General features: G+C 40.3%; 1 protein-coding gene across 1 annotated transcript in view; it reads right to left on the reverse strand.

Moving 5' to 3' along the window:
- The window catches only part of esyt2b (extended synaptotagmin-like protein 2b), a gene marked incomplete at its 5' end in the record, with an annotated part of 34,266 nt that overhangs the window by 7,565 nt on the left and 1,578 nt on the right, over positions 1-25,123 (reverse strand). Inside the window, 14 exons of the mRNA XM_083901517.1 lie at positions 785-847; positions 1,293-1,394; positions 2,062-2,157; positions 2,256-2,345; positions 3,460-3,508; positions 3,874-3,956; positions 4,072-4,248; positions 5,031-5,151; positions 10,000-10,055; positions 12,908-12,997; positions 15,887-15,959; positions 16,051-16,127; positions 16,439-16,573; positions 17,987-18,028. Coding sequence (XP_083757643.1) covers positions 785-847; positions 1,293-1,394; positions 2,062-2,157; positions 2,256-2,345; positions 3,460-3,508; positions 3,874-3,956; positions 4,072-4,248; positions 5,031-5,151; positions 10,000-10,055; positions 12,908-12,997; positions 15,887-15,959; positions 16,051-16,127; positions 16,439-16,573; positions 17,987-18,028 — 1,254 coding nt within the window. The remainder of the gene's footprint in view (positions 1-784; positions 848-1,292; positions 1,395-2,061; positions 2,158-2,255; positions 2,346-3,459; positions 3,509-3,873; positions 3,957-4,071; positions 4,249-5,030; positions 5,152-9,999; positions 10,056-12,907; positions 12,998-15,886; positions 15,960-16,050; positions 16,128-16,438; positions 16,574-17,986; positions 18,029-25,123) is intronic.

Raw genomic sequence — 25,123 nt, forward strand, 5'->3', positions numbered from 1 at the left:
CCACTGACATGCAAAGCTGTAGTGCATTTCACTGACTGTTGGATTAATGTTACACAGAGGGAGTTCCGCCGCCGTGTGTGTGTGTGTAACAATGGGAGAGTTGAAACTTCCTCGAGTGAGTCTGTGCCCGGTTACCAACAGCTGCATAGGTACATACAAATGTGGAGATTAAGAAACATGACACTTATCATTGTTATGGCGGTGATAAACGGGCGATTGTTTGCGTACCGAATAATCCCAAATCTAATCAGTTTTCTCCTCCTGTAATGACGCTCATGGAAGAAACAAGCTCTAAAAAAGAAGAAAAGCTGGCCTTGGTTCCTTTAATTAAATTAGCAATCATTGCTCTCAAAATGAAGGAGTAATAATCAGCTTCTATGTTTATTAACAAAAACCTAGGCTGTTTGATTTAGCTCTGCTGCAATAAGAATCAGTACATGTGAGTAAGGTTGTTGAATTTCAGTTGTTTGAATATGGATACTGCCCTAAACCAGTATTAGGTCGATTAAATCTATATAATATACGACAGCAACACTAGACAAGCACATTGACATGAGCTGGGGAATCACATATCAATACAAAGAAGACGACAAACCAAATCACAGCAGCAGACAATGCAATCATATCCACCTTCATGCACATCGTTTTTTGTTTTTTTTTGCTCACGTCACTTTTCACGTCTGTTCACAGTCACATGACGGCTGGATGGTGCGTTTGACGGGGGGCCACAGACACGAGGGGGATGGGTGTTATTTGCACATGCAGTCCATTTTTCCCACATTACCTTCAGGGCCTTAAAGACTGAGACTTGCTTCAACCCATCATAGGTGAAATCTGACAGGTTGCTCTTTAAGCCACAAGGAGATTTGAGGGAGAAAAGCACACCCACAGTTAGTAGGACGCACGGGAGTGGACTTGAGACGCACGAGAGAAACCCAGGAGAAAATAATGGAGCTAAATGTAAACAGAAGCAATGAAAATAATGAGAAGTGTGAGGAGGATGATATATATATTTTTTTTTTTGACACTGCATGGAGCTAAGAATGAAAACAGGTCAGGATAATAAGTGTGTCCAACGTGGAAGAATGTGTATCCACACAATACACAGATCATTAGCTGTATTCCCCCACATATGCATCAGTGTCTGAGTGTCTGTCCGCGTCATGTTAATGGGAGTCGTTGCCCATGCTCAACAACACACATGTTAAGGACACCTGTCGTTGTTGTTCAGTCCACATCAACACTGGTAATGAACGCCGTCAGGATGCAAAGGTCCTGCTGGACTGACTCACACAAATTGTTCTATACTGTGACGTATTGGTGTCACAAAAGACGAGGCCAGATGCTCGTCTCTCACTTAAGTTCCCGCAGCCTAAGCTTCCTGTGAAGACACTCTTTGACGAAGAGGGAAAGAGGGTGAAGAGTTATGAGAGCTATTATCGTGCGTGATAAGTGTGAGATAATATCTTTAAATGTGATGTTGAAATCCCATTTAGAGAGGGCTTTGTACTCTATACGGGTGACACGCTTTATGACAGTTTTAAACCTAACCGGATAAAAATAAAAAAAAGGCACCATGAGACAAGATCCCTGAGCAATAATGAACTACTTAAAACAAGACCTACTGACCCATTTGTCACTACAGCCTTCAGCCATCATTTACATTTATTCTTTTATGACTGAATTTGGCAAAGTTAGGATAATAAGGATCATAATTTAGTTACCCTGGTTGTGTGGTTTGTTGTGGAAAAATTTGATTTAAAGATTACGATAAAGCAAAGTGATGAAGTCAGTCAAGTTGCATGAAGCATAAAAGAAACGGTGCATTGTTGCACATTGACATTGACTTATTTGAACAGGAGTGCTACATTGGATTTTCTTCCTAAACAGGTTAAGAGTGTGGCTAAATGCAGTTTGTATGTTGTGGGTGGAGAACAAGAAGCCTACATAAAGCCTAATGCAAAACATTTTCCACTGCTTGAGGAGGTACTTTCAGGAACAGCATTAGAACAACAACAACAACAACAACATGAAAGTAAAGTAAAGAGCGTTGATTCTTACTGGCAGGTTCTGGGCAGAGTCCAGGTAGACCACCAGCAGTGCTGACGACAGGCCGTCGTTGGCCAGGCTCCTGTCTGCACGTATACTTTGCAAAACCTTGTTGGACATGGAGGATAGGACAGGACAGTAAACACAGGCAATGATCTGTTAAGGCAGTAGTTGTTGTGTTTTTTGTTGTTGTTGTTGTTTTATACCTGGTCCAACCTCTCAGTCGTAGAGAGCAGAGACAGCCACTCCAGCTTCAAGTGAAGTTTCCCAGTCGGTGCCTCTTCCAGGTCAAACCACTGGAAGAATGTGCCAACATTTATATCAATAAACTTAATGAGCTGTCCAACAACAGTTAATATGTGAATTTCCTTTAAAGCTGCAGTGTAAATGGGCTGTATATACATATATATATACATATATTTATATTTATGACCCCTTAAAGCTGCTTTCCACTACAGTTTTGCCATTCACCAATTCACTCACACACTCATACAGCTCATCTATGTGCAGCACATTTTCTATCACTCGTCTTTCATACCCATTCACACAAGTGGGGTTAAGTGTCTTGCCCAAGGACACATCGCCATAAAAACTAGCGGAGCCAGGAATCCAACCCATAACCTTTGAGTTGAAAGACGACTCACTGAGTTACCGTCACCCCCAGTGTGTAACTTTAGTTACTTTCTATTTAGTGTTGATCATAAATTATGCATCATTATTTGTATGCTGTGTCCTTCAAGTGTGCTTTGTCAAACAATACTATCAGACCAGACAAGAGGGTGTGTTTGTGTATAAAGTGGTGCAGGGGCAGGTGGGGCCAGTAAGTGTTAGGCCCACCAAACTGCTGAATAACCAAGTATTTTTTTTTTTTTTTCTTTGAGCAGTAGAATTCTCCTCTGATACTTTTCCTCAGCGCTTCTTTGTGTTTTCTAGTCATGCTTTGTTTCGATGCTAGCACAATGTCGCCGTTGCCTTGATCTGACTTGACATAAAACAAATCCCTTCATGTGCAGCAGCAGCACACGGGGATGTTGCCAGGCAACACAAGCGCTAAACACCACTGTACTGACAGACACAGAGAGAGTTGCGTGGCACTGATAGACCTCATGCACACATTCACTGTGTGAATACGTTTGAGATATTTGTGAATGATTAAAAGTAGTTAGTAACATATGTTAAAGCAATAGTTTGCCCTTTTATCTCCTATCTCTGGTGCTTGAACACCTAAAGAAGCTATGGCTAAAACAGAGATGATTTTCATGTGTGCGGGGCTGGGTGTTTTCTTTATGTATTGGCAGAGCGTCACACTTATTGACAGATGGATCAATTTATTCAAGTCTGAACAAGACACTGCATGAGCTTTCCCACTCCTCACAGAATAAAGCAATTCTAAAAAAAAAAGTGTCTCACCTCATCGACCTTCTGTTCTTTGTGTAGTTCAGCCATATCGATCATGAGGCTGCGATTAATGAAACAATATTACTCAAATTTGAATGGCAAACAACATAAGAGACAAATCACACCTATTAATCTGAGCCGAGTGGGCCCGGGCATCGATTGACTGCTTTGTGAAGCCAGTGATGGGTGTAGTGTAACAATCTCGGAGCAAAGGATTGACTTTGTCCTTCAGTCTGAGGGATATCAGTGACCAGTTCCTTCTATATCTCCTGCCAAGCTTTCAAGATTGTGTTTACATTGTGATCTGCACATAGTTTGCTCTCACATTGCTGAGGTACAACAGACCATGTCTCTCCTGAAATCCTGTCTGTGTTATTACATCACAGCAAGGCGAGAAATGAGAAAGAGAGAGAGAGACAGACTCACCTTCCCAGGAAATCGTCTTTGTCTGGGTCCTCGTCAAACAACTCAATCTCCAGATGTTGACCCGAGTGCTCGTACACCAGTGCCTGATGACCCCAAGAACACAGTGATGAGCGAAAAAACAGATTGATACACAATGGTAGAATACACGGCACAAGCTGTGATGCCGCTCCAATAAACGCCCAAAGCCAAACTTGTCACCTCGTAAACTTCATTCCACTTGGGATTGAGGCTCTCCTTGACCGTTTTGCTCTGGAAGAGCTGGGTGCCGATCTGCAGGATGCCGTACGGGTCAGACTTGCCCTTGATGAGACCTCCGAGAAATTTATCCTTGCCCTCGAGATCCTGAGCTTCCAAGAAATGGATCCTCAGAACTCCCTGTGGACATGTGCAGAGCGTTTACAGCGTTCAAACACAGCAGCTACTGACACTTGGAGGCAGAGTCGATGTTTGTGATGACAGTTATTTAGCATGTAAATTGGAAATACAGCACACTTTAGGAACATCTCTTCATTGACTGGACTGTAGAATATCTTAAAAAAAAAAAAGTGAATGTATGTAAACATACAAGGTCTCCTTACACAAAACAACAAAACTTTGCATAAGTAATACAATTTAGAATAAAGACATCACATTAAATTTAAATTAGGGTCTAAATTAAAATGAACTTAACCAATAAAATAAAAGAAAAAACTTATATTTCTAAGAGATTTTTTTTAATTATCACATAAAGCTCTGTTGATTTTCATTTATTCTTTTTTAGAAATAGCAGCAGAGTCTTTAAGAAAACGCATATAATAACAGCAGCAGCAAAATGTTAAATGGTGTATCCTCAACGCGAACTCTGCTCACATTAAAACATCCACTGGAGTGTGTATCTTGTTGCCATGGATACAGACAGAAGCAATAAACCCTTGACATGCTTTTTTTTTGTTGTTTTTGCTTCCCTCCGTTTTATGGCTGAAGGAGAATTACCTTGAAATCCCTGAAAACAACTTAATTTTATTACAGAAGAACAGCACACAGGGAACTGCTCCAGGATTTGCAGCGACTAACAGTGAATCCCCCCCGGACGGTTTGTGTCTCTGGACACAGACACGTCTGAAGACACACGTTCAATCAATTGTTTGATAGCAATCATTTTAAAACCACATTAGTACCTTTGGCAATGGGAAGCGTAGCTTGGCAAGTTCCACGTCCCCGACCAGAGGGATGGTGACTCGGTTGGGTAAAACCAAATAACTGTAGATTACATCTTGAATCAGACTGTCAGACAGCCCGCTGCAAGGACACGAAAAAAAGAGGGGCGAGAGAAGTGAGAAAAGCAAGCTAAATAGAGTGAAGCAATGAATTATTAAAAAAAGACAGGGAGGGTGCCCTTGGGTTATAAATATTCGCCTTTAATCTCAGCTTAGTGCAGTACATTTGTGCATCGCATGTGAGAAGATCGTAGGAAAATTGGAGCAAGTCCAAGCACATTGCTGTTGCTCACCAAGAAACCACTGGCTGTCGATGTGATCCTCTAATGAGTCAACACTATGTAAGAGCAACAATGACAGTGAGAGGGTGGAGAAGAGCATCGTGATCACAGGGCTTTTTGTTATTCATTGAGCTGCTATGGAACAGAATTAAAAATCCTTCTACACTGAAGTAAACTGTTGTGTTTAGAGAACAACCGCCTCAAAATATCTTTATTTATGGCAATATCCAATATTTATGTTGAATAACTGCCTGATCACAGAACTACAAACAGCAGAGAATCATCAAACACGTTCATGCAAAATTCATAATGATCAAACAACAGAATTAAGCGAACCCCTTAAACTTTACAGATTTAAATTTTATAATTTTTTGCAAGACAATAATGAAACATCCAATAAGTTTGGAAATAAAATCACCCGTGGAGAATAAGTGTTCCCTTAATTTCTTTTGAGCAGTGTATTTGTTGTTATTGTGCAATAATTCCACAATAATCTTTCAGCATAATGAAGATAAATCACATCACAAAAATCGCATCACATCTAGATTCTGGTTTCAGCTTTGTAGAATAGAATAGAATCTATCTATAAAGTAAGTTGTGTCTGTCTGTCTGTGATGGGCATATCTGGCTGACCGTTAGTCAGATCGCCTAAAAATTTTGGATATGGGTTGAGCATGGCCCGATGGTGTGCATCCTTGATTTTTGGAGTAATTTTAATTTTCGCTGATTTATCTGCACCAGCACGCTACACCAGGCAGCACATCTAACGGCGCGTCAGGAGTGTCAACAACGGGTAGGCAACCACGCTAATGCTAATCGAAAATTAATACATTTGCATTGCACAGTGTTTGTGATATGTTAGCCGTCCTTATCATGCATTTCCATAACTGAAAAATCTTCTTCAGCTCCCACTATAGGAATACATACTTCCTACGGGCACTGCACTAGTAGAATAGAAGCGCAATTCATTTACAGCTCTTTTTGAGAGGCTCTTAGAACAATCCACCTAAATTATGGATAAGTTAAAAACGATAAAATGAAATAAAGTAAATAAAAAAGTACTTTAGTAACACAAAAATGTTTCAAAAATGAAAAGAGTCGGACAACATAAACTCATTGGTCGCATATGAGAGTATCATTTCGCATTCATCTAGTAGGGGTTAAGAGAGAGAGCCTCGATCCCAAAAATATTAGTATCTGACCTGCAGCCTGGAGATGATACTCAACAACCACTTTATTACCTTGACACAAACTCTTTGAGATGCACCATCTCATTTTAAACGGGAGTCCCATATTTCTTCAGCAATCCTGCCTACTGCAGCTTTAAGAGCTGCCACGTTGAAAAAAAAAAAAAATTAACCCGGTCGGCTGACAAGTAGTGTGATAAATCAGACTTTACCTAATAAACAGGTCCTGACACACTCATCCTGTATGCTTTCCTAGCTGTGCGACGGGGCAGAAATGTAGAGTAGCTACGTGACAGCTCATGTAGTTCCACTCGTTATTAATTTAGACAACTTAAATTCAAAACTTTCTTGTTCAGTGAAGAATCCGGATGCTTTCAGGCCACAGAATAAAACGCCACTTTGTTTGTTGCTCTCAAGCCTTTTAACTGTAACTGAAAGGCTCCACAACTTTCAATTTAATAACATAATCTGATAGAAACCAGCAAACACAGATTAAAGGCCAACTGATAATAAATATAATTTTTTTTTTTCATGTTTATGTGCATGAACGTTTTGCTGTAAGTTATAATGAGACTGTGATTGATGAGATCCAAATGTCAAGCCACATAAATAATTTAACACCGGCTGTAAACACAGGATTGTAAACATGTTCAGATTATTTATTTATTTTTATCAAATTGTTGCAGATAATTTCATCCTTGCAGCATTATTGTAATTAAGGTAATGTATTTGTCATGGGTATATCATCGCGTAGCTATTTCAGAGGCTCCTTCGGGACATTCCAGCAAAACAAACTTTTAAAAAACTGTTGAAACGCATCATGAAAGCAGCACAAACACAAAAATGACCCCAATAAAATGAACTCAATCTGGAGTCAGAAGAAACAATTATTTGATCAATCCTCAGCTTATCTCCTAGCTCGACTGCAGCTCTTCTCCGGGAACTAATTAAAGACATTATGACTTTCCGGTGAAGAAAAGACTAGAGCTGGAGCTTTTCTCCCTTTGAGAGCCGAGGGGCAAAAAGCTGCTGAATCAGTGCTCGTTGCTCCTGGGGTGTAAACATTGTGACCACAAATGTCTATCATCCTTTGACACACAATAATGTTTTAGCTATCCTTTTGGCATAGCTTTTCCAGGCTGAAATCCACCTCAGATAACTCTTCTGTGGACTACCATGAAGTTGAGTACAGATAGATCGTCGCCTAGAGGACACATTTTAAATCACTGTGGTGATTTGCGAACTTTTGCACACACTTTTTCAATTAAAGAAGCAGTGGGCAACTTTGGTGATTGTTGTGAAGACGCAGCAAGACACGAGAGCATGAAAAACATACAAGATACAGGGTAAACACTCTTCTAATTTGGATATGGGATAAATCAAGTCATAATTGCCACCATATATGGGCAAAAAATAAACAACATAGCAGCAATATAAATGGTGTTAGTGTCGATTTTGCTTGCTGAATTGCACTGCAATCAGTTTTAACATATTAATGACAACTTGAAGCCAAAAAGTTGTCTATTTCTGTTTTGAGTTACACAGCAAATATGGGGGAAAATTGCCAACATCTTGTGAACACATTCATATCCTGTTTATAATAATTTCTCATTAGTTGAGTATTCCCTTGACTTTTCCTCTAGTGCTATCATCACATCAGATTTTTAATTTGGCCAGTATTTTGTTCAATGACGCTGCGAGGCAATCCTCACTTCCTCTCCTGTTTCTATCCTGCCCAAATGAAGCGGATTATCCGAGGAAACAGAATCTGGTCGCTTTAAAGATGACCAAACAGATCTGGTGAGAAAGCAACGTAAGACTTTGCAGATTATAACAAATGGAAGAATCCCCCACTCGACCCTCCTTTTTCCAAGCATGCCAGTAAAGTACAGTGGCCTTTTACAAACCAGAAATTACCAGTTATGCTTCATAATTTGTGTCGTAAAAGTTCTACTTGTCTTATTTGTCCCTTCAGGCTGCTACAGGAACATAAAGCTCCTCCATAAAGGCTCCTCGTCTAAAGAACATTAGCTAATGCATGCAATATGTTAATTATGTTTAAGTAACTACACACTTTTACAAACTTATACTTATGGGTAATATATTCAATTTCTGCCAATAAAACTTCCTCAGTGTTACAAACTGGAGCTTATCACTGTTTAGTGTGAATTTTCAAACCTTGGTACATGCGACGTAGCACTGACTCACACAGTTAGCATTTTGCTTTTCTAGTGTTAGCATGTAGCAAGATTTAGCATGTTGTTCATGTTCAAGTAAGACATGACATGGTTGCGTAATGATATCAGGGTTTAAGAAGCCTTTCTCCACTGGGAGGGCTTTCATGTTGGCAGCTGATGTACGCGACCGCACTTACAAGCATGTGTATACACTGCACTGCACAAGAGACGTGGATCCATTACACTCCTGTGAAGAACTCCACCAAGGGGCTATAGAGGAGAACGTGTCTGTCCTCAGCGGCAGCGAATAGCGCAAGCAGCTGTAACACCCCAACGTACCAGGCAGCGTTTATAAATGTGTCACATTATGTAGAACGTAAGTGACGTATGATCCACTTAAGACAGCAGAGACTACTTACACTGAAGGCCACATTATACTTCTCCAACTGCGTAATGAGTTATCCGACTACGTAACCACGGAGAATCCTCGAGCCTTCATAGTTCTCCGTCGTGGTGCCGGATACGCACTGCAATTTCCCGCCCGATCAGTAGGGGTCGCTACGCAAGGTTGTTGTGCTTTTGGCTACAGTGAGCAATGGCATCGGAGAGAGAAAGACTGTTGCTGTTGTTGCTGCAGCTGAATAACATTGAACCAGTGGCCGTTTCTCACCTGAAATAAAAAAAAATGTGTCCCGGAACACAGTTTTAAGATAATTTGAGGCAAGAAATTAGCCATTTAGAGTCTAAACATGTTTGTGTATTAAGATATGACGTATTTATAGTTTGGCAGCGACATTGTCGCCTGTGATCAGTCTCTGTGGACGCTCGGTGCGCACAGTGGCCGGCACAGAGCAGCGTTATCTCGGCCTGTCCTGAGGACCAATCGCAGTCCTTGCCGTCTACGTCGTCCCTTGGCGGAGTGACGGACACTTAAGAAAATTTAAAAAAAAATAATATTTTGTGCAGCCGGAGATGACGGAGAGGCTCTCCGACAGGCTCTCCGGCGACATCGAGGGGTCTCCGTAACCTACGTAGAGCACTTTACGCAGGAGTATAAATTGGGCTTGACTCTTTCGGGACAAACAGGGGAAGTAATATCACAACAATAAATGGGAAAATACATCATGAAATCACAAAAAAATATGATGATATTGTCTCAGGATATGAACAAGACACATTCAAATGTTAATACACATACGACTCCAAAGCAATTCATACTTTTCAAGTTAAAATATCAACTTTTACTCTGAAAAAAAAATAAAAGCTCTGCTGGAGAAGGACTTACTTGAGCCCAGGAATGTCCAGTAGATTAGTGAGTCCGGTCCAATTTATGTCCAGAAGCTTAAAAAAGAGAAGAGATTTTAATTATAATTTTAATCAGACTATCTTATTTGGATTAAGGTGCCATTTAATGAGAGACCTAAGAAGAAGAAGAAGAAGAAGAAAAAAAATCATTAAAGTAAACACAATCAACAGAATGAAGACAGCACAATTACGCAGTACAGCAAACTAGTGTTGAAACAGTTCCAGGAAGAGTGGAGAGTGTGAATGATTTTTTAGCTTCACCCCAACACTTAACATTATTGTTTCCTGCTCCCACTGCTACATTTATTACTAGGCTTTTTGTTTTTTGGCCAATGAGGCTCCCTGATTAATAACACCGGAGCGCCACACAAGCTGAAGGAAAACAATATAAATCAGCATTTCTGTGCACTACATAACGAACGCACTGTGCTCCATTTTAATAACTTTGGGAAAATATAAGTGTGACTTATTCAGTGAGTATATAACAGTGTTTGGAAGTGGACTGTATGTGTAAAAATAGAACAACGCACACTGTATATTTAACACAACAATAAAACAAAGATCTTTGAATGGGAATGAATAAAATATCACCTGCTTACTAAAATATTCATTGGAGTAGCAACAGCTTCGCGGAGTCTGTGACACACGTCAACAAATATTGGGAAAAATATTGCATTTCTAATTTCACTTTTGAATGTCAAATCTGGGTAAAAGGGGAGAAAAAGTGTGTGACCTGCGTCAGTTGGGAGCAGAGACAAAGACAGATCCTGCCTCTTGGTCAGTTTTCATCTGCTGCCGGCTCCGAGCTGAGGGAGCACTATTTTCTTAATGAGCCTTTTCCCCTACGTTCCTGCGTGGTTTGCTTACACTGCAGCAGATGCTCTGAGCGCTGCAGGGAAGAAGGCAGCACTGCAGCGCTGTGGACAATGTTTGGGGGTGGGCTGTGTGTGTGGTGGGAATATGCTGTGAAAGGACACACCCCAGGTCTTTGAATAAAGCTATAGTGTTAAGTGTATAAGTAAGACAATAATAATCAGGAAATCTACCTCTATCTACAGTGACTAAACTGTAGGGATTTCCTGCTGTGCTTTGTTTGGTATCATTATTAATTAAATACATTTGGGTTTGGAGTGTGCGTAAGCCAAAAATAGCTGATTTAGAGGAATAGTTTGACAGTTTGGGGAATTCTGCTATCACCTGCGTCCCCACAGCTCACACAGTGATACAATATTGAATTGGATTAATCTGCAAAAAAGTCAAACTAATTCCAGGATTTTTCCCGAGAAGCTATAACAAATATCAATCTTGAGCATTCTTTCCGTTATTTCAGTTATTTGTTACTTTTCAATTTTCAATAGATGATCATTTTTGTATCTTTAAAAAAAATGTTTGGATAATCAAGGAACCAATAGAACCTCACCTCAGACATAATTTATGCATCGACTTCACAGACAGACATTCACTGAGCTCCATGAGTCATCATTCAAACGTGGAAGAGTGTGTTCAACTGAGCCAGAGGCAATAAAATCCCTTCAGCGCTGTGTGCGTTACATTTCATTTGCAGTGCACCGAGTCGCGTCGGTGCGATCTCCCCAGCCACATGTGGATTAGACCCCCTCCTGGTCTGGAAATGTTTCATTTTTTTTGGCACTTTGACGGAAGAGCGATGAGTTAGTGGGACTCCACAGTACAGTGTTGATATTTTATTTTATTTTTCCTCGAACAGGAAATTGCTTTCTCAATTTTCCATCTTACCCAGTAAAGTAACTTGATAGTTTTCCTCCAGAGGACGGGAGATTTAGATGGATTATTGTTCGGTTGTGAGGACTTGTGGGATTGCACTATGATTTATAAACTAGAGCTGCTGTCGTCTCACTTCACCTTCTTTCAGTTATGTCTCCGCTGAGGGACTGTTGAAGTGAAATCTGCCAAAGTAGGACTGGCTTTATCTGGAGCTATTTAAAGCTCTGCTATGGTTCCACTGGGTCCTCCCATTTGGTTTATGTTGGTCAAAGATTTCTGAGCTGTGCAGCATCAGTGGCTCTGCACACAGGTCCTACGTGCACTGACAATGACTAAAGATGGGGAAGTGAACTAATTACATAATAATAAGTATGAATAAATACTGAATTTCCGCTGATTTATGAGTCCACGTTGGTGTTTACCACAGGAATGAGGTCAATAAATTACAGTAGCGAAGTCGCTCCTGAACTTGACCAACCTTTTCGTGGCATCCTGTATACTTCGGGTTTCACTGACACTATAATGACCGTCTTGCGTTATACTGATTATTGCAGAATCAGTGCATAGTGATATAATCGATGCTGAGGGACATCTGCAATGTATCGTATTGTGAGTTGCTTGACACTTACAGAAGGTTTCGGTCGTCTCGCTGTAATCACACACCTCCAGTTACCAGGTTACATTATATTTTATCCTGATCACCTTATCCTTTGTAAGCTTGTTTATTTCTATCCACGTCTATGCTACTATGGGCTGCACAAGATAAAAACTTTTATGTATATGAATCAGGTTTCGCCTTGTGATTTAAAGCATTTTGATATACATTTGTCCAGCCTTTTCAAAATAATCTCCTTATCTAATCTAACATTCACTCTTAGAAATAAGGGTTCCAAAAGGGTCCTTCTACAAGGGCTGAGGTTTTACGTGGAACCATTTGCTTCTGAAAAACCCTTTCCCGAAGAAAGGGTTTTTCAAGGGTTCCAGTAAGAACCATTTCGATCCAGAGAACCCTTTAAAACCCCTTTCCTGAATAAAGGGTTTCAAAAGGGTTCTAGGTGGAACCCTCCAAAAGAGTTCTCCTATGAGGACAAGCCGAAGAACCTTATATGGTTCTACTTAGCACAGTGTACAGTGTCTGCACTTACTGGCTTCTTGAGGAAGAACAGGGACAAAGCTCCGACGAGAGGCATGACACTCAGCAGCGGCTCCATCACCACTCTCAACACGCCGTGGATCTATGGAAAGACAAGAGAAACTTTCATTGACACACGCACGTACGAATAAAGACAGAGCTTAAGGCGACTGACACGCTCTCTGGCCCTTGACATTCCTGTAGCACATGACAGGTTGGAAACTCAATCACAGCCTGACTTCCCACCTGCCCCCGTGTCATCCTCCACCTTCTCCATAACATATTATGACAATTACTAGGATTATGATATTGGAAGTGCTGGATGTGTCATGTGGACACCACACAGCTGCTCTAATCTAATGTTAGCAAAACAAAGGATGAGCAGCTATTTGGTGAATCACGTTGACAATGAGTTGGCACAAACTATATCCTTAACCCTTTCAGATTACCCGCCACACTGTTGTTGAAATCAGATTCAGTAGAGATGAGATTGGAATGTTTGCACGTCATCAACAGCAATAGAAGACGTCATACACAACACATGGTATCGACGCAAGATAAGATAGACATGGAAGCTATCGCAGCAAATTTAGCTCTATAATAATAGGACAACACTCTCCTCCACTGTTGTTTGAATTTGCCGTGCATCGATGGCTATTAGATTCGACCATTCTCATTCATGCTGTGTGGCTACGTATTGAGTATATCGACCACACACTAGTGACACAAATCCAGTCACGTCAAGCAAGCAATGTTGGCCCACTTTCAACTGGTCATCACATCACCCATAATAATCTGTTTTGAAGGCTACAGTATCGCAACATTAGGCCTCAGAGATGTCACCTGCAACCAGGCGCCTGTTGGACAATTCCACCTGTCAATCACACTGGTGTCCACTATGTGCCATGTTTCGTCATCTATTTTCCTCTAAAAAATTAAATTCATGCTCTATTAAAGAAGCTGAACCTGAAACTCGTAATCGACACCATAAACGTATCATGAAAACATTTACTGATTTTTTTAAATTCAAACAGACCTGTTTTGCAACAAACGGTGTGTCCCCCTAGTGGCTAGTAAATATATTGCTACTTCCGGTTTAGCTTAAGCAAAGACCGTCCATTTTTCAAATCCAGAAATTTCTGCTCCTGCTTTATGACTCCTGACTTAAGGAAATGTTGGTAAAGTGCATATTTTTGGTTGTATTGGCTGTGTTGAAGGCTCCAGCAAGTGACCAATGAATAACCATAACTATTTATTTCCAAAGGAAAAATGAATGCAATATAAAATCAATCAGATGTCGTTTATTTCCAGGTTTAACAGGTTTGTTATTGACACACTGCAGCTTTGATGAGGAGTGGAGCTCAATCACAGCAGTGGGAACAAATAACAAACAAACAACAAAAATGTCCGAGAGTGTTTAACCTCACGCCTCACAATCAGTAACCTGAGGGTTATGATGCAGTCCAGCATATTATGTACCCTGTGTAACATAAGCCGATGAGATGAATGTATCAGCGTTGCACATATATATAGGTCTTTCTGAGGCACGTAATGAGGACAGTGCTCAACTAATGTCTCCCAGGGACAGATCTAACAGCACTTGGGTCTCAGAGGAGGCAAATTGATTGTTTTCTTTCTCTCCTGCTGTGTTTCACTGCAGCAGAATCACACAAAAGATTCAAGGTTTGTTTTCTATAACCAGGAGCTGAATTATCTGCAAAAATCTTTTCCTTTTTAAAATAATTGAACCAAGCAAAAATACAGAATAATCATGTTGGTTGAAAATCATTCATTATGTTCATTTATTATTTATCTTTCTTATCTACTCTTTTTTCCCTTTGGAAACTTTAAATGTGTGTCAGAAATGTATTAGATTAAGACATACAATGACCATGATGTGCTACGACCCTTCACTACCCCTCTCAAAAAACATACCGACCAGAGGAGAAGAATAAAGAGTGTCTGCAGTGGAGATGTATTCAAATAAAGACAGCTGAAACGGGAAAGGAAGACATGCTGGTGTGAATACTTTTCAAGGACAAGACAGCACCTAATGCTCTCGCTGTCTCACTCCCCCTCTTATCCATTCACTTTGTCAATGGATATTTAATTATATCATGTTTTATGGTCGGTTGCTGTCACCTTGTGTCCTCTCATGATGTTATAATTCTCCTCTGCTGCTGTGAAGCAGACATACTTTTCACTTAGAATCTCCGCCTGTTGCTGACACAAAATTAACCAACAAGGTTAAATGAGGTTTGAGACTGTGGAACAGATGTGCATGTGCATAAAACGCAGTGTAACACCTGGTATAAGTACAAACACAATATGCACTGTTGTGAAATGAAATGGGACTGCAGTGATAATTTTACATGCTAGAATTTACTAGAATCCATTATCTGCATTACCTTAAATCTAAAGATAAAAACGGTTTCTCCTACTTTCAAAATTGGATAACGTAAGTATGCCACTCAATCGAGGTGGTAAAAATCCCACTTGACTAAACTGCTCACAACATTGAGACAAACAGTTTGTAAACTCTGACAAAGCAAGCAGAGCCTGCTTTATATCAAAGGGCATTAAGCCAACGAATAGTTTGGAACCAGTGCCGAAAACCATTCCATAACAATCTGTTTACAAAAGCACGGCAGTATGATTTTAATGCTTGTAGTTACTATGTTTATCACACTATTGCACGGCGGGTGGGAGCATCATTAGCATGAATAGCCACCGCTGAAGTTTACAGTTTAATTTGCTCCTTTAGAGCAGAGTATGATTAAATTATGCACTTTGATCCCTAAAGGCTTTTTGCATTTAAAAACATTGGAAGAGTGGATCGAAAAAGCTTGTTTCCAATTAATCCAGCAATCCTGTTTATCTACTACACTGTTACTATGAAAATTCAAGCCAATAGGACTCAGTGTCGGTTTATTTGCAATGCGTTGTGCTCCTTTGTGTCAAATATTGTGATGTGAAATAAGGCTTTTCTTACCTGGATGCTCTTAATCCCAGCTTTGCAGTAGTAGCGTTTGATGTCCACGTCAATCTCTGTGTTGCCAACAAAGCTGAGTGACATGACACAAAGGACACCAGAAATAAAAACGTCAAAAATCATCAACTGTTAAACAGCTTTAAAGAGCGATCTGATTGGCTCACCTTATCTGTAGGTCCATGATGATCTGTCGCTTGTCCACATTCTCTGAATAAACCTTGACTCCGTTGACCCTCAAGGGCTACACCACAACACAGATAAAAACATTACCGACACTGAACCCCGCCCTCCACTCCATCACCACCACACTAACACCCTCCCCGTCCATAATGCACACGTGGTTAACACAAGGTCAATCCCTCTTCTCACCCTGCATGGAAACTATTTATGAAACAAGCACATGTGCATATGTATATCCACAGATACTCCCACACACCCTCGCCAGCTGTCCCAAACGGCACCTGCTGCTACTGGTCAGCGTGGTTTTTCGCCGCCGGAAAAGCACATGATCGGCGTCAGCACCCATGAAGGGGGACACTGAGTAATGCTCACTTTGTCTCCGATGTCAATCTTGCTGAAGCAGAAGGTGCTGAGGTGAGCGTTGGACTCCTTCACTGCTGGCTCGATGGTCTCACGGAACAATTTCTCCACAAACTGGCAGATGTAGGGCCACATCTGTTTGACTGTCTGAGGGGGACACAGGAAGAGAGCTGAACATTACACTGCAATAATTCATTGATAAGTAATTCACTGTCAGATTAAAAGAAATAAAAACAACAAGTCTGTGTTTTTCTAACTGAGTGTATTCTGGTTTCTTTGCTCCTCTATGACATTAAACTGAATATCTTTGGTTTGAGTAATTGTGGATTTAAATTTTTACACCATTTTGTAGTTATGAAAATAATAGCTTGTTGCAGCCTTGGCACATAGATAAATGATAGTTTTAAAATAGAAAATAAATATTTATATATTCATATTATATTCATTATTAATTATATACATTAATAAATGAATGAATATTTGCAAAAGGTTAGGTGACTCTGGACTGTTTTCAGAGATGAGTTGAGCAGAATGCTAAAATGCTAGCATTCACAACCAAAGTTTACACACAGACAAACAGTGTCCAAAATGTCAAAGTTACAAATCAGTGGACTATAATTTTCCCATAAACAGTTTTTAACCAGCTGTGATGCAAAGAATACCGCCATTAACTTGCTTAGTAATGATTTTAGTGATGGAAAGCCAAGCTAGCTGTTAGCCAGCAGGGGGGGTCGTACCTATGTTCCCCGGGTCCTATGTTCCCCGTTTTTCCAAAAAAGGTCCTATGTTCCCCACTTTGTATGTGACAGGGGAACATAGGACCCTTTTTTGAAAATGGGTAGGGTTAGGGTTAGGTTTAGAGAAAGGGTCCTATGTTCCCCGGTCACATACAAATCGGGGAACATAGGACCCGGGGAACATAGGACCCGGGGAGCATAGGTACGGTCCCCCAGCAGGGTAGCTAACAGAAGGCTAGCTGGCTAGGTTGCTAGTTCCTTGCAAGTTAAGTGAAGGGATAATAAAAAGAATGTTGAAAGTGTACAACTCACCCAATATAACTGTTCCACAGGCCGTAATTATGTTGTAATACATTTATAAGGAATTTAGGTTATCTGTAAAGCGAGGTGAACTCCACACCATGTTGCTAGCATCTTGTGGTTGCATTAAAAGCTAAGTGCAGGATAAGACTGGTTCCCTTTTGTAGTGGAGTAAATCTAAAGAGCACATAGGCTACATGTCATAAACATGTCATACCTGTTTATGACATTAAAACTTGTTGCATGTCACCCATAGCGTCATGCAGGTGCCCCTCTCACATTGTGAATGATATAGTAATTCATAAATGTACCTGCAGTTCTGCTAAATCTTCTCTGACTCCTCCAATACATCATATGTTGACACTTGCATACACAGGAGAGCTTTAAAACTGACACGCAGGTTGTTGCCATGGGGATTCACAAGAGTTAAGCACTTAACAGGGGCTGCATAAAAAGCCAAATGTGCCGCAGTGTGGCAACATTCACAGCGAGAGCGGACGCAAAACAAATGATGATTCTTTACCTTGTTCAGCCACTCCACTCGCTCCACGTCTGGGAAGTGCACCTACAGTGGAGAAAACAGAGCCAATTAGACGTGTGATATTAGAAAATGCACCAATTGGGGGATTAAGAAAGAATTATCTTATAAATGTTTTCAAAGGCGGGTGTCACATTGCATAATCCATGTAATCCAGCAAAATGGCACATGAATATTCATTTTCAGTTCAAGTATTGTAATTTATACCGAGCCTTGTCCCAATAACATTCAAGCGGCAATGAGTTAAAGTTTATGTGTCCCATTTAAAAGCAAAACATTTAAAAGAGAAATTATGTCATTGTGCATTATTACAAGTCATAAAACGGCAGCATAATTTCAACAAGACACGGTTCACAGACGTTCCACACCAGCGGCTGAGCATGCATTTTCACACACCAGTGCCTGGAGCAAATATCAATAAACGATCATGACCAATACTTTTGATCATCGGACCTGAACAAAAAATATAGGGCAGTCATAAACCAAAGCATTGGGGAAAAAAATACTATTTTACCTCAAAATAACAGTCACTGTGGTTGTTGAGTTGTTGAGTTGTTGAGACACTAACACTACCTGTCAACCTGACAGAAAATGAATATACTTCCCAATGTTTGTATTGTATTGTTCCACTAGTCAAACACCTATTTAGGGGGGGGGGGGTAGAACTTTGGAATTTCTAGATCTGCTATTTGTTTGTCAGACATGCATGCAGATCATTTAAACTGATGGTACCCAAACTGTGGTACATGGTCCACCAGTGGTACATGAACTTCTTCTGGTGGTGCTTCAGAAAATCGTACTGTTCGACTGTACCAGGGCATGTGATCGGAGTGGAGCGCAGGAATCTCTCTCTCACTAGATTAAGATGGAGCGAGAGCAAATTATCCGATGGGAATAAACCTGCTTCCTGGGAAAAGTCCATAGCTGACTTTGCACTTCAACGGTGGTGATAATGGGGGTTACTTCAAGAGCTCAATATTTCCTCAGGTGGTACTTGGCATAAACGTTTGATTTAAACAGAGACCAAAGTAAAAGACGCTCTTGGAGTTTATTACTTCCCCTGACTCGTTTTGTTTGGCACATGAAAAAACCATCACTCGCAACAGGAATGGGGTGCTTTCACACCTACCAAATGTGTTGCACTAAAAGCAGTGGTTCGGTTCATTTGCGTAGGTGTCTCTCGGTCCTTTGGTGCGCACCAAATCAACCGGTGCGAGACCTGCCTAAAGGGTATGGTATCGGAGCGCTTTATCCGCCCTACTTTGGTACAGTTCCTCTGGTGTGAAAGCAACCAAACCAAATGGGACGAAATGGTCTAGTTTAATGCATTAGGGGTATGAGATACGGGATAACCCCGGATTTCCACCGTCCAAAATGTAGAAATTTAACAGGTTTCTCCGGGACCTTTGGAAGACACGTCTGCTCACTATTCATGCTCAAGCGCGCCCCCTTCGCGGTCTATTTTGGTTCGTTTAGAACTATGCATATGTGAAAGCAAACCGTACCCACGTCTGCTTGCTACATTGTAACACTTTTCTGACAGGTGCAGACCAAAGCAATCGAACTACAGGTGTGAAAGCGCCCTTTATCGCCGTTTTGTAATGGGTTTTAAAAAATGCCAGGTAAGTCCTTATTTTAGTGTGAAAGAGGCTAAAGTGTCGCCACAGTGTGCACTTTGTGTTTTCCTTTTCACAAAATGAAGAAGAAGCGCATCCATGATGGTCTGCGAAGGCCACCGTAGTTCACACACTTGATTAGATAATCCTTCAATAGATCTACGAGAAGGCAATTTATAAATACCTCCCTTTGTGCCATGACAAATTTGTCATGGCCTTTTGCGATATTTCTCTAAGCCTGGCATTTTACATTCCCTACAGTAATTCAATGTAACAATCATCTTTACAAAATAAGCATTGACGGATGACCTTTCTTTATGTTTTCTTTTTTCTTTTCTGTGTGTGTGTGTGTTCGCCGGAATAACATGACTAAAGTCAGATTAATATTCACAGCATCGGATTAGTTTTCTCACAAATTGAATCCCGTGTTGTTTGTGTAATTAGGCCGATGCGAAAAGGAATTTCATGAATAGGATTAAGATGAAGAGGTTTTGTAAAGTTTTCCAATTCCATATTTATTGGAACTAAACTACGTCTCATATTTCTTGGCTTATTCCCACACATCCTTCCATCCATCCACGAGTCTGCACTTAATGACTAATCTATCTGGACAAGCAAAGTAAATCAGACATTGATTTTGACATGAGCTATAGAAATCGCGTGGCATAAAAATCAATAACATGCACAAAGGCATGTGCAGCCATGCACACACATCCACCATAATGAACAAGCAGATGAAGAAGGCCGTCCCTCCATCACGCTGAATCCAAAGGGTTCATTTCCTAATGTACACAGCGAGATTAAGAGATAGCACATGCAATCTGGAGTGCTGGTGAGATATGACACTCTGTGCGACAGCTATACAACAGACAGGGCCATCCTTCATTGAGGACCTCAGAAGTGCTTACACAGCACTGGTGTCACAGTGTGGATGAAGCAGTGACGGGACAGGGAACACCAAGATCAATGTTCCGTGACAGGAACCAGGCCTGTACTGTCTGTTACGAGGTGAAAATAAAACAGGACGAGACGCTGTTTAAACATGATTATCACATCCCCATACAATGAACTTAGGTCAACGATGTTCTCACCAAAACAGGAGGCTAATTATTTTAAGTGCCACTCTTGAAAAATCAGGTATGCAGCAGGCAGAGGGGGGCAAAGGCGCGTTAAGTTATTCAGATCCATGCAACCGCACTTGGTGCAACACTGAAAAGGCATTCAGCTTAATGTCCTGAAAGTGAAAATAACAGTCAAGTGGAGTTAAAAATGGCCACGTTCAGCACACTGAGTCTGGAAAGACTGGGGGGAAAAAAAAACCCCAGTAAATTATTGATGAAGCACCTAAAATTTCACCCACCTTCCCTCCCCAACAAAAAAAAAACCATAGCAGAGACAGTGTTTGATTCAGCTGACATGTGCACTCGTATCTCTTTTCAGGCACGGAACGCTTACTGTCTCGCTGACAGAAGTGCATTAAGAAGACGAGAACCTTATCCCTCAGCGTTGTCTTCTTCCCTTAAAACAGTTGGGGAATGAACATTCGTCTGCACAAATAAACGCTGACAGGTGAGGAGAAAGTGTCAAAATAATGCTCAAATTAAATGAAAATAAATGTAAATAAATAAATCCTACACTGTGAATCCATCCTTCTGCTGGTGGATTGGTGAATGTTTCACTTCTTTGTATTATCCTGTATATATTATGTGGCATAATAAAGAAGAATTACTTTTTCTTAATGTTTGTCATTCACTTCTGGTTCATTATGACTGAATATATTCAGTGTCTGGACAAATTTAAACCTTCAAAACATCATTACGTTGAGGTTCTACTGAAATCCCGTTTGACATTTCACACAAATTTCTCCTATTTAAGGATGAAACAGCGAAATCAATTACTTGAGGAAAAAAACACGAACAATCATTAGCTGCAGCCCTAAATTCTCCTTTTATGAACATAATAATGATGGCACTGTGAGAAATGTTCTGTATTCATTTCACGTTATTGTTTTGGGCAGCCTCTGTTGTTATTATCTTCATAAAAGAGGAAATTGCGGCAGGTCTTTTGTGCTGGATTGGTGGGTGACATGTTTAATATAATTGCAAAAGGAAGAGCATTGTTAGAACAGGGCTGATGCTCATTCATCTGATAAAGGTCGGGCAAAGCACAGCGTTTAAATGAAAAGAAACGGGACCGGTAGCCTTCGTTTTTTTTCCTATTCCTGTGTGACATTAAGATAAAGTATAGAACATTATTTAGTTTAAGTATCTGCTCCACACCGGCCAGCCAATGACTCACTCTGGACGGATGAATCCAGCTGGCGATGTAAGGGTGAACACGGAGGAGTGCACTTTGGCTACAGATGTTGGGGAACAGACGCATGGGGCAATAAAGACAGGCTTTGTGAAAGCAGTGCCATCTCTGTCAAGACTCATTTGTGCCTGGTGGAGAGAAACTGATACACTGGCCAAGATCGCAATGATTTTAATCGAGCTATAGGGGAAAATCTCCACCCTGATTAAAGCACTGGTCCACGCTCAGCTTGACAGTGGAAAGCAGGCTGAGCCTGTAAAGCCTTGGATGTTGAGTAATTTCCCATGATAGCCATACGCAGATATACTGTGTGTAAAGTCAGGATTAGGCACGGGATAATTACTGGTTTTGAAGGTTGACTGCAGTGTCAAAAATCAATGTATAAAAAGCTCTACTTAAAAGGAATATTTCAGGTTTGTGCAGGAGGGTCAGCAGGGCGACATGAGATCTAAACCCTGCTCTACTGAGAAACGCATAGATATAGGGCTGTGTTTTAATTACGATTATTAACTAGGTGCTTACTAACATATATATGTAGCATACCAGCCCTTTATTAGTAATCATTCAGCACGTATTCACACCTTTTTCTACAACATAAACTTATTCTACCTCTATTATGTCATGAATTAAGATTTTTCCTACATAAGGTGTTGATACGTGCTTAATGAATACTAATAAAGGGCTAGTATGCGACTTATATATGTTAATAAGAACCTAGTTAATGGTGAATATGTGTTCCCCAGTCTAAAGTGTTGCCAAAATTACAAAAAGGGAGCTTTTATTCTGAAAATAACGCTTTTAATGTTGTAACGGTCACCCGGTTGGCAAAAATAGAACAAAGGCATTCAGCAGTGGAATCCCCCAGGATTAAACACGCAGCATGAGTAAAGATATATACAATATACACAAAAAAAAGCACATATTAACACCTTATGCAGGAAAAATCTTAATTCATGTCGTAATAGAGGTAGAATAAGGGTAACACTTTAGATTAGGGAACATATTCACCATTAACTAGGTGCTTACTAACATGCATAAAAGTCGCATACTAGCCCTTTATTAGTAAATATTAAGCATGTATTAACACCTTATGTAGGAAAAATCTTAATGCATGTCGTAATAGAGGTAGAATAAGGTGTTAATATGTGCTTAATGAATACTAATAAAGGGCTAGTATGCTACTTATATACGTTAGTAAGCACCAAGTTAATGGTGAATATGTGTTCCCTAATCTAAATTGTTACCAAACGTTCAGCCCTACTCATAGCACGTTTAAACCAGGAACAAAAATAAAATGGTTTGGAACCTGAAAAGGTGGTTCTCAGCAGGAACCAAAAAATAGATGGTTCTTCCTCGTAAAAACCGTGACATCATCAGTGAGCGTGTCAGGTGGAGGAAGTATGGGAGAAAAAGTACCAGTGTTGTGTTTAACGTAACCTCCTCCCACTTTGTTTCCTCTTTAACTGGTTGTGTGAGCGTGGACTGGTTCTCCAGAGCAAGATCTGAGACTCCAGAACCAGAACCAGAACTGTGTCTGTGCAGTGATCAGAGAGAGAGAGATAGTCGTGTGTGGAGCTTGATAGGCGTTTGACTCATTTGTTAATGATTTGAATCACATGGACCATAAATACAACAAATAGGGACAAATGTAGAATACATTAAAAACAATAAACCGGATAAATCATGTAGGTTGTGCTTAACTTGCTGTTTCACTTTTAAAGAATCTGGGGGAGGACTGAGGTTCGCTCAACGATGCCTACTTCCTTTAAAAGGGATACTGTTCTTCTCCCCTGTCTGGTTGCACCGGCTCTGTTTAATAGCCCCAATGCATCCTCAGTCATGTGTCAGCAGAATATGCTTTTAGCTGATCTGGAAACATAAGAGTGCGCTGAACATCACAACCCAGAGCTGGTATCACATAAACTTCTCTCGTGCAGCTGAGACTCTGGAGTTTACTTTGGGCTTCAGATGAGCTGTATTTTAGCTCCTGGCTTCCATTTTATTAAACCTGTAAGTAACTTACAAACCCCTGGGAGAATAAAATAAGATTCTATAAAGGGAAATCGCTCCCTTTCAATCTGATCCCCCCCTTAAAGATACATATAGGGCTAAACTATTGTGTAAGTCAGTTTATCAAGGTCTCGGTCTCTTCTGTTAAGTCAGCAGGTGCACTGAGGATGGATCAATGAAAACAGAATACAAATGCCTATTTAATAGTCATTGTGTAAACTCTGATCATCTATTATTGTGTTATTCTGATTCAAAACATTACTGGAATAAATACGCATTAAAAACATTTTGGGGGAAACGGGTGGAACCTTCCTTCCATAAGTTTTGTTGTAGTTGAACAAATGTTTTGGTAAAATAAGTCCTTTTTTTGTAACATATTTAACACCAGTTAGTTTTCCCTCAATAAGCTTTCAGAAAATGCACACAAGTAATTTGTTAGATATGAATGTGGGTATATTAGTTTTCTGAAAGCTTGAGGATACAGAGTAAAAGGAGGTGTTAAATATGTTGCAAAAATGAGAAATAATGTTGACATGTTGCTAAAAACAGTTAAGAAATGTTGCGTTACGATACAAAAACATGTTACTATGGTTGCATATCTTTTTTGAATGACATTTAAAAGTTAGACTGCAGATTGTAACAAAGAAGGACTCAGGAAACTACGGTGGCCTTAGCATACCAAAAAGGATGTCATTCTTCTTTATATGCAACGTGAGCTTTGACCTCAAAACACAACACACACACACACTCTGGCAGGTGTATATTAGTAATATTTTGACAGCAATTGCGATCGCGATAAGATTCACGATATTCAATTCTCATTCAAAAATCATATTTGAAATTATTACTGCATGGTATGGGTGCAGATCTGTGAGAAACAAAGAGGTTACCCGTCAGTGTGTCAAACTCAAGGCCAGGGGGCCAGATGTGGCCCGCCAGGTCATTTTATGTGGCCCGCAAGTGAATAATTGGTCTTAAAAATCTGTGTTAAAATAGGTCTATGCTGCTTTAAGGCGAGGCGTTGACCATAAAACTACATTTCCCACAATGCATGGCGGTTGCGTTACCCCGCAAAGTGACCGCATCACAGTGTATCATTTTATACACAATGTGTTCACAAAAGCCATGACCCGAAATCGATGAGGCAGTGAAAGCTAGTTTTATTGTCGCTGAAGAAATCAGG

This window comes from Microchirus variegatus (genome assembly GCF_963457635.1).
Source record: "Microchirus variegatus genome assembly, chromosome: 15".
Classification (NCBI taxonomy): Eukaryota; Metazoa; Chordata; class Actinopteri; order Pleuronectiformes; family Soleidae; genus Microchirus; species Microchirus variegatus.